Source organism: Lotus japonicus, chromosome 4, assembly GCF_012489685.1.
Source record: "Lotus japonicus ecotype B-129 chromosome 4, LjGifu_v1.2".
Lineage (NCBI taxonomy): Eukaryota > Viridiplantae > Streptophyta > Magnoliopsida > Fabales > Fabaceae > Lotus > Lotus japonicus.
This window is the reverse complement of record NC_080044.1, coordinates 55,186,797-55,202,142: the sequence shown is the minus strand read 5'-3', so window position 1 is coordinate 55,202,142 and position 15,346 is coordinate 55,186,797. Positions and strand designations below refer to the sequence as shown.

The 15,346-nt window shown below is 33.6% G+C and overlaps 2 protein-coding genes across 2 annotated transcripts; one reads left to right on the top strand and one right to left on the bottom strand.

The window, feature by feature from the left end:
- The first annotated feature begins 683 nt into the window (after positions 1–683).
- LOC130711852 (aminoaldehyde dehydrogenase 2, peroxisomal) lies at positions 684–5,153 on the top strand. The gene is made up of 14 exons (XM_057561617.1): positions 684–1,034; positions 1,111–1,334; positions 1,429–1,577; positions 1,943–2,035; positions 2,118–2,241; positions 2,393–2,458; positions 2,635–2,701; positions 2,857–2,933; positions 3,110–3,223; positions 3,523–3,600; positions 3,692–3,843; positions 3,946–4,006; positions 4,092–4,198; positions 4,797–5,153. Exons 1-14 carry the CDS (start codon positions 926–928, stop codon positions 4,885–4,887), a joined length of 1,512 nt encoding a protein of 503 aa, XP_057417600.1. The 5' UTR covers positions 684–925; the 3' UTR covers positions 4,888–5,153.
- A 1,784-nt stretch (positions 5,154–6,937) lies between these two features.
- Positions 6,938–10,837, bottom strand: LOC130712993 (uncharacterized). The gene is made up of 5 exons (XM_057562800.1): positions 10,757–10,837; positions 9,127–9,288; positions 8,953–9,006; positions 8,042–8,188; positions 6,938–7,321 (listed from the first exon to the last, which is right to left on the bottom strand). The coding sequence occupies exons 1-5, from the start codon at positions 10,835–10,837 to the stop codon at positions 6,938–6,940; spliced, it is 828 nt and encodes a 275-aa protein (XP_057418783.1).
- Positions 10,838–15,346: the final 4,509 nt, after the last annotated feature.

Genomic DNA, 15,346 nt, shown 5'->3' with positions numbered 1-15,346 from the left:
CTACACACATCTATACAACAACACATAACTAAACAAGTACTTCAAGTTTTTAAATATGACAAGTAATTACAAATAAATTAGTCTCAAAATCTCTTAAAAATTACTTAAATAGTAGGACTCCAAGTCTCCATAAATTACATACCCTACTAGTAGGTTAGGTAAAAATTAAAATTATTAAAAATATATATTAAATAATATATTATTATTACATGATTGGATTTCGGGTTGGGTTGGATGGATTATTACGGAATCCGATATCCGATCCAAAGATGATTGGATCGTAATAAAATTTATCCGATGGACCCGTTTGCCTAATCCAACACGCATTTTTACCATTAGATCAGATTGGGTTGAATGAATTTATTGAGTTAACCCGGCCCATGTGCACCCCTACTGTAGATAGTGGAACTAGCAGGCCAATCTTATTGTTTTTTTGGTCTAGCAAGAATTTTGCATATTGTTTTGGGCCAGGCTCACATCTTGCGCTGAGGATTGAAATCCATTATGCACCATCCCAATACATTAGAGTGGTTGAGCTGCCATAGTGCCATGCCATTACCATCCATTATGTCTACCTTGTGACAAAAAGAGTAACGTGATTTTGACTTATTACCTCATTTTGATGTGCTGGATCCCATTTATTGGTCCCAAATTTGAGTAGGCGTACCTTACTCTTTCATTCTCTATCCATTTGGAAAATCCAAATTGTGTCACGTTGTACTAGAATTGAAACACATCCATATGATATGTGTCATCATCAATGTCGGTTTCCGAAATCGAAAAGTACAGACAGATAATGATAAAATAAGAAAAAACCCGTCCAAACAGCTAACAAATCTGATTAACTCACTTCAGCAATCAACTCATTCATCTCCACCTCACTGATTCGATTGGATTCGATTCAACAACTCACTCACAGAGAAAAATGGATATCACGATTCCGAGTCGACAGTTATTCATCAACGGAGACTGGAAACCCTCCGCCCGCAACAAGCGGATTCCGATCATCAACCCCTCCACCCAACAAATCATCGGTTCCTCCTCTTTCCACTTTCATCTTTCTTTCTCTTCTGATTTTGATTTTTTGTTTCTAATCTCAATTTTCTTCAGGGGATATTCCGGCGGCTACTAAGGAAGATGTTGACCTCGCCGTCGCCGCCGCAAAAGCCGCCCTCTCCCGCAACAACGGCGCTGACTGGGCTGCTGCCTCCGGCGCTGTTCGGGCACGCTATCTTCGCGCTATTGCTGCCAAGGTTACTGAGAAAAAGCCTCAGCTAGCTAAATTTGAAGCTATTGATTCTGGGAAGCCGCTTGATGAAGCTGCTTGGGACATTGTATGCTAACTATTCTTAGTCTCTTACTCACTCACTCTTAAATTGGTTAGTTGTTTGTGTTGTGTTGATGGTGGTGCTGTGGTTTCGTGGGTAGGATGATGTTGCTGGTTGTTTTGAGTACTATGCTGATCTTGCTGAGAAATTGGATTCCAAGCAAAAGGCACCTGTATCTCTTCCCTTGGATAATTTCAAGAGTTATGTACTTAGGGAGCCTATTGGGGTTGTTGGATTGATTACTCCATGGTACAACATGCACGCTCCTTCTTAGTTCTTTTCTTGCTTGATAACTGTGATGGATGGTTTTGTTTGCCCACTTGATTTTTACTTTTAAGGGGTTGCCATATTTGATATGACAATGCAAGCTTCTTCTTGTCAGTGCCATGTACTAGTCTGAGATCTTGATTTGCCTATGCATGGACATGACTGCATATGAAAATGCGATCTTTTTACAATAGATTCTAAAAGCTAAAGTCAATTATGAGAAAAAGTTTCTATGAGTGTTGATTCTGGCAAAAAATAAGCTGATCCAAACATGATATTAGTGTAACAATGTTGTCAATTGCTTGCTGAGTGTTGTCAGTCATTTGTTTGATTAACTGATGTTTTAGGAACTATCCTATGTTGATGGCTACATGGAAGGTTGCTCCTGCTCTTGCTGCTGGTTGTGCTGCGATATTGAAGCCGTCCGAGTTGGCATCCGTGTATGTTCCCATCTGCTGTTGCAATCTCAGTTCTTTTTTTTTGGGTTGGTTTCTCATGCTGTATTATTGTATATGATTTTAGGACCTGTTTGGAGCTGGGGGAAATCTGCAAGGAAGTGGGCCTTCCTCCTGGTGTGCTAAATATTCTCACTGGATTAGGCCCTGAGGCTGGTGCTCCTTTGGCATCCCATCCCGATGTCGACAAGGTTCAGTGGCCTTAAATTTAGTCAATAGGATTGCAGTTATAACTTATGCCGGGTCATATCTTATTCTATGTTTCACATTTATTCTTCTATGATGTCTTTAAGCTTGCAAAGCTGCTATGACTTCAAGGCCATCATTTAATATTTCTAACAGATTGCCTTTACTGGAAGCTCTGCAACTGGGAGCAAAGTTATGACAGCTGCAGCTCAGCTGGTCAAGGTACTTTTAAGCATTATCATCTGCAAAGAATGCACAATTCATAACTTCCCTCTGTTTTGATAGAATAAAGAACACACAAACACAGTCAGAAAGAGTTAGGAACCATTTTGTCCCTTTTGTATTTTCATTTTATGTTCTTGAGTTCCTGTAATACCAAATGTGTGTTTTCTTGGCAGCCTGTTTCACTAGAGCTTGGTGGGAAAAGCCCACTCATTGTTTTTGAGGATGTTGACCTTGATAAGGGTTAGTTCCCTCTCAAGTACAGCTCCTTAGTTATGGACAGCCCATATTTTCTTGCATTTCGAAATGAATCACATTTCGTCAAATATTGATTGAGAATGGGTAAAAAAAATTGGTACTCATCGCACGATTGGTTGGCCCTTCATTATTTTAAACAGCTGCTGAATGGACTATCTTTGGCTGCTTCTGGACAAATGGTCAGATATGCAGTGCAACTTCCCGCCTTATTGTACATGTAAGTTCAATGGATAGATCCCACACCTTCCATTTTTATTTTCTTTTGTCTGCTTATATGAAAATGATTGTATCAACTTATGTTTTGGTAGAATTTTGTCCGGCAACTAGGTAAGAATTTTATCGGCATTATTCATCTGTAAAAACTGATTAATTAGGATACTTTTATTGTTTCAGGAAAGCATAGCCAAAGAATTTTTGGATAGAATTGTGAAATGGATCAAAAACATCAAAATTTCAGATCCCTTGGAAGAAGGTTGCAGGCTAGGTCCTGTTGTCAGTGAAGGACAGGTATATTTTCTGTTCCTCATTTCAAAATGGAAGTTTATTGATAAATATAATATTATTCATCATGAATTACGATCAAGCTGCATGTATCCTGGTGTAATACACTATGTGGGCCCAGTTAAACGTCATAAAACTCATATATATGAAGAAGGAACCTTCTACAGATCATTGCGTAGTTCCCATATTTAGATTTCTTTATGGTCTGATTCTGATACATAACTTGCTTTTTATTTTTATCAGCATATTTATTTTGGACAGCGATTATGATGTGATATCTAATATTTAGAATATATGTGGTTCAGTATGAAAAAATAATGAAATTTATCTCAAATGCTAAGAGTGAGGGTGCAACCATTTTGACTGGTGGCTCTCGCCCAGAGGTATGTATAATTGTATACTTTCTGTGTAGTATTCAGTTAAGCATTTCTGCATTTGCGGTGAAAATTGAATATTTTATAAATTCAATGACAGCATCTAAAGAAGGGATTCTTTGTTGAACCAACTGTCATAACTGATGTGACTACTTCCATGCAAATTTGGAAAGAAGAAGTTTTTGGACCTGTTCTCTGTGTAAAAACATTTAGCACTGAGGAAGAAGCTATTAATCTAGCAAATGACACTATGTGAGTTGATTGTTTTATGTGAACTAACATTAGCTTCATCTGTAAACTGTTTTTTCCATCACTTGTGGATCGATATCTAAATTATACTTTGATCTTCCACAGCTATGGCTTAGGTGCTGCTGTAATATCCAATGATCTAGAAAGATGTGATCGTATTACTAAGGTGAGACCAATCCTAGGTTATCTCTTAAAACAACAAAGTAGTTGGATTTTGTTGTAATTAAAGAGTTTATCTTGCTTCAATGCAGGCTTTTAAGGCAGGAATTGTATGGGTCAACTGCTCTCAACCATGCTTCACTCAAGCCCCATGGGGAGGCATTAAACGCAGTGGCTTTGGCCGTGAATTAGGAGAATGGTATGGTCCTTATTTACTAAATTAGCATATGCATGGTGACCCCCCCCCCCCCCCCAAAATTAGAGGTTATCATAGTATCTTAATATTCAAAAGAAACCCACAGTTTTAAGGTGAAGTGAAGTCTATGGATTGTTGACGGCACTGGCCCCACACCCTCTTGACGATTTATTGACCAGATTCCATACAACTATTTTCAATCTACACTAATTAAACCTGTGAGCAAATCATGGCACTGGTCTGGCCCTTACTGTAAAATTGAATTAACTATAAATCTTTGGGATTGTGGTGCCTTGGCACATTTAAATGAACAATATTAATAAGTAGTTCATTTTTTTAAAGTAAACAAGATCAAAATGCAATGCTAAATCCCCCTAATGGCTTGCTGGTTGGGTGAGTTTTCCCAATTTGCCTGTTTCCTTGGTTTGGACTTTGAAGCTGCCACTGGGAAGATAATGAAATTAACTCTGCATAGTCGCAATTGAGAAAACGTAGCTCCATCTTGATTACTGTCAGATGAGTGAAAAATTAAGTTAGTTAAATCTGTCTTATTTAACTTTGAGATCTGTATTTTATTTTTTTGTTCAATAAAATTTTGCAGGGGACTTGACAACTATTTGAGTGTGAAGCAAGTAACTCAGTATATCTCTGATGAACCGTGGGGCTGGTACCAGCCTCCTGCAAAGCTGTGAGGGGCATGTAATAACTGACTTCAAATAAAGTGTGGATACCAAACTCGAGTATGATCCTAGAGTCGGAAAGACATTTAGTATGTCGTTGTATATCAGTTGAACCGGTTGCAGTCAAGCTTTTCTGATGGTGTTTTTGGTATCATTCATACTACCCATGCCACCCTTTTTTATAAGAGTAATTTGACTAATTTCTATGCACCATCAGTGTATGTGTATGATAACATTTTTCAAGTTTTTTTTTCCCAGAATGGTCCTTTTTTTGTCAACCTCCTAATGATAAATAAGGGCTATGAGAGGTTTGCGCAAATCGAGTTTGCTCTTTTGGCATGCCTAACATAAAATGATGAAATTTATTTGGATTGATGGAAAATGGTAGAATTGAACGAATGAGGGGTGTGATTACGTTCCTTGATTTGGTTTTCTTAAATAGAGATGGAAAATGATGAAATTTATTTAAGGCTTATATAACCTTTTGGTCCTTAAATTTGTAAAGGGAATCAAATTGAGTCCCTGAATTTTTTTTTGCATCAAATTGGATCCATAGAATATATATTTTTAATCAAATTAAGTCATATTGCTCAATGTTGACCGGTCAACGGTCCAGTGGCAAGTCCAGTCAGTCGAGGATGACCATATGGATTTTTTCACATTAATTTTAGTTCCTTAAAAAATATTTTAATCAATTTTAGTCTCTGTTATTCCACCTTGAAAAATATTTTTTTGTTGCCTCTGATTTTTCTAGGTTTTGGAAGAACAAGGTGAATATGATGAACATATAGTTTTTTTAGGGTTTTGAATTTCTGGGTTTAACGATTTGAGTTATGGAGGAGGGGAAGGTGGTAGAAGAGGAAGAAGATGAAGGTGGATGAACAATGACTAAAATTGATTAAAATATTTTTCAAATGACTAAAATTAAGTGAAAAAGTCTACGTGGCAAGCCTAGGCCATCATCAGCTGACTATGCTTGCCACTTACCGGTCAAAATTGAGCAAAATGACTTAATTCGATTAAAAAATTAATTTGTTCATCCAATTTGATGCGAAAATTTTACAAGGCCATGTTTGATTTTCTTTACAATTTTAAGGACTAAAAGAGTATTTAATCGCACTCTATTACTTACGTAGACTTTCTTACCCCCAATTTGAAAAGGTTGAATATTACTAAAATTGTAAAATTTATTTATTTATCTATACATATTTTATATTATTCAAATACTTTATAAATTTATTCTTAAATGTAATAGGTTAAGTTATTATATATGAATATTTCAAAGAATCGGGCTAAACCTGTTGGAATTAAGTGTTAGAGTCAAGTCCCACATCAAAGAAGTTAAGGTAACAGAGAGAGTTTATAAGGAGATGGACCCATGAACCTAATGTCTTAAAGTTTTGGGTTAAGATGTGGCGTCGATATCTCTTGGTGTCTTGCTTTTCGGCCCATAGGCTTCCCTGTCTCCCTCAACAAGTGGTATCAGAGTCGATGGTTCGTGAGACCATGGTACCAGCTGGATAACTTTCGCAGAGGGGCCGATGGTAAGTAACCATGGTAACAGCCGGGTAACTTCTGCGAAGGGACTGATGGTTAGTAACCACAGTGACGACTGATAGCTTCCGAACACGGGAGGACCATGGGTGATGTGGTTGAAGGACTTACACTTGAGGGGGAGATTGTTGGAATTAAGTGTTAGAGTCAAGTCTCACATCGGAGAAGTCAAGGTAATAGGGAGAGTTTATAAGGAGATGAACCCATAAACCTAATGCCTTAAGGTTTTGGGTTAAGATGTGGCGTCGATATCTCTTGGTGTCTTGCTCTTCAGCTCATGGGCTCCCTTGTCTCTCCCAACAAAGCCCTCCATGTAAAAAAAAAATGTTTCAAAGAATCATGCCAACGTTTAAGATCCATTCAATGATAGAACATCCTAAAAAAAATTGTTTCAAAGAATCATGCCAACGTTTAAGGCCTTCATGAATCGTTATATAAAAACATAATCAACATTTTATTCAATAGAATTGTTTTTTTGTTAGTACATTAAATAAAACTTTGAATATAATTATGGCCCACATTGACCGCCTGGCCCACCAAAGAGAAAAGCTTGTCTATCTTGCTTGCCTTCATAACCTTGGTACAAGAGATCATAACAATTTGGGTTGGTAAGAATATAAGTCTTCATATCTCCTCGTTGTATGTCAACTTCATTGTATTCTGAATCCACAATTTTAATCGTACTGAAGTAAGCTGCGTTTTTTAAATGTTCACGGGGCAGTCTCCCACTACCCATTGGCGGACTCATCAAATTTGGAGTAGTATAAGTTTCACCGCCATATTGAATCAAAGATGCCCCGTCTTTTAAGTGAGTGAATATGTTTTTAGGCCAATACCCTATAAGAATATGATTATCACCTGTGATTAACCACCAATTACCTGTTGTTCGATCCTGCATATATACATTTAAACAATCAATCATATTTGAGATTAATCAATCACACATGTATTTGTACGTACTACATAGGGGTTGTTAAAATCACATTATCATATCAAAATTGCACTAAATTTTAGACAACATGTAGAAATTGTTAACTTCCACGGTGGAGGACGCAGAGGCTTCGGTTGTTGTCCGGCCTTTGCAGTTCACTTTCTACATGGATTTGGCTCTCTTTGAGGACGGTTGCAGCGGATCTGGAGTTAGTTTGGAGGCTTTGTTTCGTTGACGTCAGTTGTCGGGTGTCGGTTTTCTAGTTGTGTTTTTATTTTGTTTCTATTTCTTTAGGCTGTGGTTCTCAGCTCTACAGCGCATGTTTGTTTCTGTTGTTGGGTTTTTAGCTTGCACGGCTGGGTTGGGTCTTTGTTTTGCAGGTGTTGTGCGGCTTGAAAGTCCCTTTTGGTTGAATTGCCGCTGCTTTTGACTTTAAAATGGGGACCTCTCCTGGTGGTGTAAATGTTTGGAGTTGTTGGTTTGACTTTAAAGCATGCTTGTGGGTTTTGTAGGGGTTTTTGCTGTAGTGACTGAGGTTTTTGTTTGCATGGTTACCCATGTTGAGAGGAGATGTTTCTCAACCTTATCAATATATATATATATATATTATTTATGAAAAAAAAACTTCCCTATGAAGCTAATGTAGTGTATTTATTAGCACACATGCATGTTCAAATTTACCTGTTGGACTTTGAAAAGCAAATCAAGTTTCTCATCTGATCCAATGGCGCTTGCCGGTCCAAAGGTAGATCCCATGGGGAAATCTGGACTGACTTGCACAAAACCCGGACAATTGACATTATAGCATCCAGTTTTATAACCATTTGCCTGCATGTATTTTTTTTAATTAAGTACAAATAAAATTAAGTGATTTTAAATATACATACATACATATAAAATTTTATGCATATACATAAAACTCAATTAATACACATATGTCCATGATTGTTTATGTTAATTTGATGATTTCTAATTAAATAACTTTCATTTTTTCATAGTAATTAAACACAAGATTTTATGCATATACATAGTTTGTGAAATTTTTTTGTAAAACTTATACATAAAAATGTTTGACATGATAATTTAATGAATTTTAATTAAATGATTATGTAAAAACAAATTGAGTTGTCAGTGCATAGTATTTAAACTCGTGTATATGCAAAATAAGCATGAACTCTTTTAAAATATATACTGATTACTTTGGTTGTTCTTTAAGGGGATGCTTTATATTTTGTTGTGGGGTTTTGTTGCCACTTTGGATCATCTCAGGTGCATATGAATATATTAAGGTGGTTAAGGTTTTAAAATCTCATAGAGATAGTGTACTCTTTTTTCTTCTCTAAGTTTTTTCCCTAAATGGGTTTTTCCTAGAGAAGGTTTTAACGAGACACGATCTCTATGCTTGGATGTTCTTGGGAAGGGATTTATTAGCATTGTATCTATGTTTCCCATGTCTTGAGAGGGTTGTTCTCAGGCTACTTCTTTCAATCAATAAATATCATATCTTGTCAAAAAAAAAAAATATATATATATATATATATATATCCATAAACTCTTACTCATATATAAATACATTGAAAAGAGATTCTTACCGTCCAATAGCTAGTTAGTCGTAATTGACTGTCTCCATATAAATTTGGATATACCTAGCATATTGAAGAATTTACAAGGATAGAAAATCAAAGAAAACATATACATGGATAAAATTAATATAGAAAACTAGTAATATAAATTAAATTTGAAAATTTGAAGAATGAAAAACTTACACCACATCCAACTTGTATATTATTAAGTTCATCATGTGGACCACTTCGAAGCCAAATTTGAGATATGCTAAATTGATCTGCTTGTAAAGATAAATTGTACAAGCTAATTCTTGCGCTTGCCCCACGAAACGTCATATCTTGAGTTGTATCTAAGTGAACAAGCTGTGTAATGATCAATACTTAGAACTCTAGATTTTGATTTGCCTATGATTTGTAACTAGTCCAATGCTTTGCTGTATAATTTCTATTGATATTAACTTTAATTAAAAAAAATGTATTTTATCTTGTATAATGCATGAGAAAAATACATTTATAAATAATTAAAATATAAGTTGTAATGAATTTTAAAAATATTTTTATACTATAAATTTTAAATAATATAAATAAATAAAATTAAAATATAATTTTACAAATTAAAAATATTTCAAATTTAATATATAATTCAAGAGTATTATTCGCTTAAATTTAATCTTAAATAATGATTTCTATTATCACTTGAGAGAAGTAACATACGGAATGAATATTTTAAATCAAGATAAGGAATGAGAATTTGATGTTTTCTTGTGGTAAATTAAATTAATAATATTCAATATTCAATATTCAATATTAAATAAATAAATTATTAAATAATTTATATTTTAATTAATACCTATTAATTATTATTAAAAGTAATAATAATTATTTACATAAACGTAAACTCTAATTGTCTATTATTAAATAAGTTTATTTTATTAATTTTAATTATTTATTATAAATTAAAAGTAATATTGAGTACTTACATAAAAGAGAATTCTAGTTGACTATTACTTAAAGTACCAAAAAAAGTCATGCAGGTTGGTTAGAACTAGAAGAACCAAACTAGAAGAACCAAAATCATATTTGAAGAATATAGAGTACATACAATATAAAAAAATTATTTCGAAAGAAAAAATTCATTAAATTCAAATGTAATCAAGAAACAAGTCCTCTCTATATACAATATAATTCTTAGAATAATAGTTATTTACTAAAATATTTTAATACAATTGTCTTTAATTTCATTATATTATGCAATTTTATAAAAAACTTAAATATATTCTATATACATTTACAATAAAATAATTTAAATTTTAAAAAATCATCAATATAAAATATTATAAGTAAACACATGCAACTCACATATTTCAATCAAGTCTTGATTGAAATATCCACAATCAAGTAGTGATTGAAATATCCACTTACATGGTGGTATGGGTAATCCTGTGTTTTTTGATTAAAATCTTTAATTTGTGATTCCAATATTTGCTGTCTCATTGTCTTCTTGTAGATAGGCACTTTCCCTGGTGGACATCTTCTGGTCAAGTTTTCGTCTTTCACAGCATTTGTCGCAAAAGTTGGTTTAAGCTTTATGGCAATGAAAAAAAAAAAGGCATAAGGTTCGATAAAGTAAACATGAAACTAAAATTACACATAACTAATTAAATTTTTGATAAATTTTAATTTCTGTGATTTTGGAACCTCATATAATAAATGAAAAACTATGAAGATTAAGACAACCATGTATTATTTTTCAACCATTTGATCTCTCATATTACATCAAATGATAAGTGACCTAACCTTATAAATAATTTTCAACAATAAGCATACTTACCTGAATTTTGTGGTTTCTGAGGAAAGGATGTTGAAAAGCAGGTTGTTTGTAGATATCAACACAATCAAAATCATTTCCCATAGGTTGATGTTTATCTAGATGGCTTTTGATGTTTGCATCAGCTAAACAACATGATATACACAAACAAAGAAATAAAAAGAGTAATGCCATAATATTGCTGAATTCTTTTTTTTTTTGGAAAGAAAATTGGTGAATTCAAGTCAGACTTCTTTTGAGTATATATATCCATTACTATTGTGTGTGAGAGAGGTTATATATATATTGGGGTGTGTACTCATTGAACGATGGGTACCAACTAATAAAGACAATTTTATTTTACAGCAATGGTCAAGAATTTTATGTAATAAATGTAAATGGTTTTAATTACTCATGTATTAAAAGAATAAGTTATAGTAATAAATTAGTAGTAAGAAAAAGTATGTTCCAATAAAAGTCAAGTAATTAAGAAGAATATTGATGTATCAAATGAGTTGGAAGGCATTGAAAATAACATTAAATGAGAATCACAAAATTGAGATTTTAAATAATAATAAATTAGATATAATATTTGTGTTGCACGATTTTATTTATAATGTTTTTTTAATATTATGTATAATTTATAAAAATTTTGATAAGTGAATTAATATTAAAATATTTTTAACCATAAAATTAAAAAAAAAAATTGTACAGGCATTTCAATTAATAGTATTTAAGTTCTCTTTCTTTAAATAATTAATATACTCAAATTTAATAATTAATATTCAATAATTAGTAATAAGTTTGTAAGTCAATTTGAAATATTTTAAACTAAGTAAGTAAGTTTTTAAAACCATCAAATTAGTTGTATTGGCATTTTTTATAATTTTTATCCCAAAGGTCAATTGTTGAGAGAGAAATTCAATTTCTCAAATAGATGTACACCTGTCAAAACCAAGAATGATAAAGTAATTATAATTTTTACAATTATAATAAGTTATAAATTTAATATATTAAACATTATTAAGTAAATTTAAATTTATTCAATTTTATTCATAATTATTTTTCTCTATCATGTCCGCAAAATCGTTGTGACTAATATATGATAGATCAAAAAATACGTTATGTTAGTAGTAAATACCTTCCAACGACATTTTTAAAATTTTAAAACTATTTTATCTAAACTATTTATTAATACCATTATTTTATTATTAACTAATTTTAATTCTTAATATTTGTCACTAATGAAAAACTCAAGTTAATTCGTCAACGTTTAATTTTCACATCAGTTTTAGTTCTTTAAAATTTTCTTTCTTCAAATTTAGTCTTTGTCAATTCTCCCTTCTCACTCACGTGTCACTCCTCCATAAGAGAGACAAATCCTAGTATTTTAACAGTACCAAGGAGGGAGAGATTTGGGGAGTGGAGGAAGAATGTATGAGTTCCCGCTCATTGATATAAATAATGGGAGAAGGGGTGATGGGTGGGAGGAGGAAGATGGAAAAGGGAGAATGACTAAATTTGATAAAAGCGAATTTTGAATGATTAAAACGGAAGTAAAAATTACACATGAATACCTATACCTATATCTAACTAGGATTGCCACATGAGCTCATGATTGGGTAAAAAAATAATTCAAAGATGTTTTATGACGTCATAGGACTATTTTCAATCAAACAAGTTTTTTCATAGACTAAAAACTATGAAACTTTTTGGCTTAAATATGTTTTGAGAAATGCTTTGTAGTATTTCCTCTCTGTGCTTTCCTCTCCTGTTATTGGTTGATTGGTTCCAATTTCTAATAATAACACCAGCTCATGTATTGTTAAACATAAATTATTGGTTAAATCATTGGTTTGTTCAACTCGTTAGAAAAAGTTGTCAATCCATCTAGCAATAGTGATATGTTTTAAGTCCCTATACTTTAGTTCTTCTTTGGTTTAAGCCCTCTAATTATTTTTTGGGTAAACACCCTTAAATGGAAAATAATAATGAGCTTTCAACCCCTGCCGTTAGTATCGTCAAAAAACAATGATATTGCTAAAAGAAGGATTAAAACCAAAGCCCCATTTCATTTTTATTAACAAAATATGATTAATTAATATTTTTTAATTAGGTTGATTAAATTAATTAACCTAGAAAGCTCTTCTCCTTCATCATCATATTCTTACATTTAAAAACTCTTCTCCTTCATGATCTTTATACTTTTGCAAACAGAATTATTTATTTTTAATTAGTGACTACGATGACTTATTTTACTCGTGACTCAATCAGTTTTGAGGAATCAAAGCCAATTAGCGAGATAGTGGAGTTATGCCTAGATTTCCTCTCACAATTAAATGACCTACGAAATAAATAGGTTATGTCGAGATAAGAGCATTCTTGATATTTAGGTCATAATGATATACTACTAGATATAGATGGATCGGTGAGAGGGCCCCTGGGCATGGCAGTTTGTGGTGGCGTAGGAAGGGACTCTTTTGGTCGATGGTTGTTTGGGTTACGTTGTAACTTGGGGACTTCTAATGTCTTGTTGGAGGAGCTTTGGGGTATTTTCACTGTCCTTTCTTTAGCATGGAGCATAGGTTTCCCCAAGGTGATTTTTTAGAGGGATTCGAGTGTTGTGGTCCATCTCGTGAACGTCGGTTGCGATCCGCGCCACCCGTATAGTGGCCTTGTTAATCAAATTCAAGCTTGGAAGGAGATGAATTAGGAGTTTCATTGCGTCCATGTGTGCCGAGAGGCCAACCAAATTGCGGATTTCCATGCCAGTATGGCTCATGACTTGGGATAGGGAATCATGTTTTGGAGAGTCCACCTCCTTGTTGCTCGATCTTACTATTGTATGATGCTTTGGGTATTTCGTTCCCTCGAGCTACCCGTGTGTAGTTTTCTTTTATTGGCTTAGGCCCTCCTTGTAAATAAAAAAAAGATATTGCTCATTCTTTGTGATATTAAATATATATGATCAAGCTCAAGTTCAAATGGAAGATTGTTGAAAGATGCACTAGGAGCTTGTTATTGTTTGTATTTAAATATTACAACTCAAATATGCAAGAAATACATATAAAGACACACACATAGAACTAGCCCATTAGAAAATATTATATTGTTTTATTGGGTATGATTCATTGGATGAGTCCAAATATTATAAGTAATAGCGTGAATTAGGGTTAGTCGTATGGGAGTGTTGCAGTAGAGCTATCATTTATGCATTTATAAATAGAGGATAGGATGTTCACACCATGTTTACATACTTCACTCATACTTTTGTGCCTCTTTATCGAGACAACGCTAATAATGCATCATCTTAAAATATATTCTTTTACTTTTATTTGTAATTTGAACTTGGACAAGTGGATGTCGCAAGAACATTGTGAATCCTTATTATTCTGATTTGACATTTTTTTGCATGCTTCCCAACAGCAGAACAAAGAGCGGCTCCAAACAAGGTTTCTAGGAAGAGGGAAATATGATTGAATTTATCTCTCACTAGAAGGAAAGGTATTATGAGATTGTATATGTATAAGACTATGTACTTAATGAGGTTTTATAAATTCAACAAAATGCATCTTCTTTTCAGGCATTTAGCTCATAGAAACTCCAAACTTGAAAATTCATCAAGGCGTGCACAAGGAACGCGTGAGTGTGGAAAAAGTATGCTTGAAAATTTTGTATTATTACAGTGATAAAGGTCTGATCGGAATGTTACAGCATCAACTCACATGGTGGATTCATTGTTCCTAGTCAAGTGAAGGGATGTCGACATGGAATTTTTCATTGGTTTTGGTCCCTTAAAAAATGTCTAATCAATTTTGGTCCCTTCTTTTGCCTTTTTTCCTCTTCCTTACACTCTTACACCACCTTTCACAATAGGGGCCATGGCTCCGCCACCACCCAAGATAACAATCACCAGATCCCTTTTTCCTCTTCCCTGCACTATAACACTAATGAAACTCCATCACCCTCGTCCCCTCTCCAATTCACCTTCTTCTTTTACCTAGGAAATCAAGCAAACACCACTGCTAACCCAACCATGGTAAAAAATCAAATTCCCATCTGAGATGCATACATGCATCATGTGAAAATTTATAACCATGCCAGCAAGTGTTGGATTAAAGAAACGAAGTTGACTAAAGGCCATGCTAAGGGGTGAATGAAGTTAACTAACTAGATGAGAGAATTTGCACGTGTATGTGGCGAAGTTGTTACTGTGAGCGTCTGCAACGGCTGCAAGCAACAAAAACATCGTCTCTAATTGCAGATTTCAGGTTCATATTGAGTTCACCTATTGATCATGTTTTCAATCTTACATTAAATATTTTGGGAATATCCAATGCTATATAGTTGACTAAGCTTCCCGCGAGGAACTTACTCATCTAATATCTCAAGTTACACGCGCGTATAGAAAAACATCACTTCAATTTTATTACTGGAATTAATATTTAAATTTCCCTTTGAATAAAGGGTTGAAACTAAACTCTATCATAAATATAGGTAATACAAGAATGTGCAACAAGTGCCTAAGCTGATATAGGCCAAGCATCACGGTAAAAAAATCCGTAAATGGTAGCTTAGAGCTGAAGTGATTAAGTGTGTGTTTGGTTTCAACTC

Coding starts and splice junctions, on each gene's coding strand:
- LOC130711852 (XM_057561617.1), top strand. CDS start 926: ATGGATATCACGATTCCGAGTCGACAGTTATTCATCAACGGAGACTGG. Junction 2,242..2,392: donor CCCATCCCGATGTCGACAAG/GTTCAGTGGCCT, acceptor TATTTCTAACAG/ATTGCCTTTACTGGAAGCTC. Junction 2,702..2,856: donor GGATGTTGACCTTGATAAGG/GTTAGTTCCCTC, acceptor TATTTTAAACAG/CTGCTGAATGGACTATCTTT.
- LOC130712993 (XM_057562800.1), bottom strand. CDS start 10,837: ATGGGAAATGATTTTGATTGTGTTGATATCTACAAACAACCTGCTTTT. Junction 9,289..10,756: donor TCAGAAACCACAAAATTCAG/GTAAGTATGCTT, acceptor ATCATTACACAG/CTTGTTCACTTAGATACAAC. Junction 7,322..8,041: donor TGCTTTTCAAAGTCCAACAG/GTAAATTTGAAC, acceptor GTATATATGCAG/GATCGAACAACAGGTAATTG.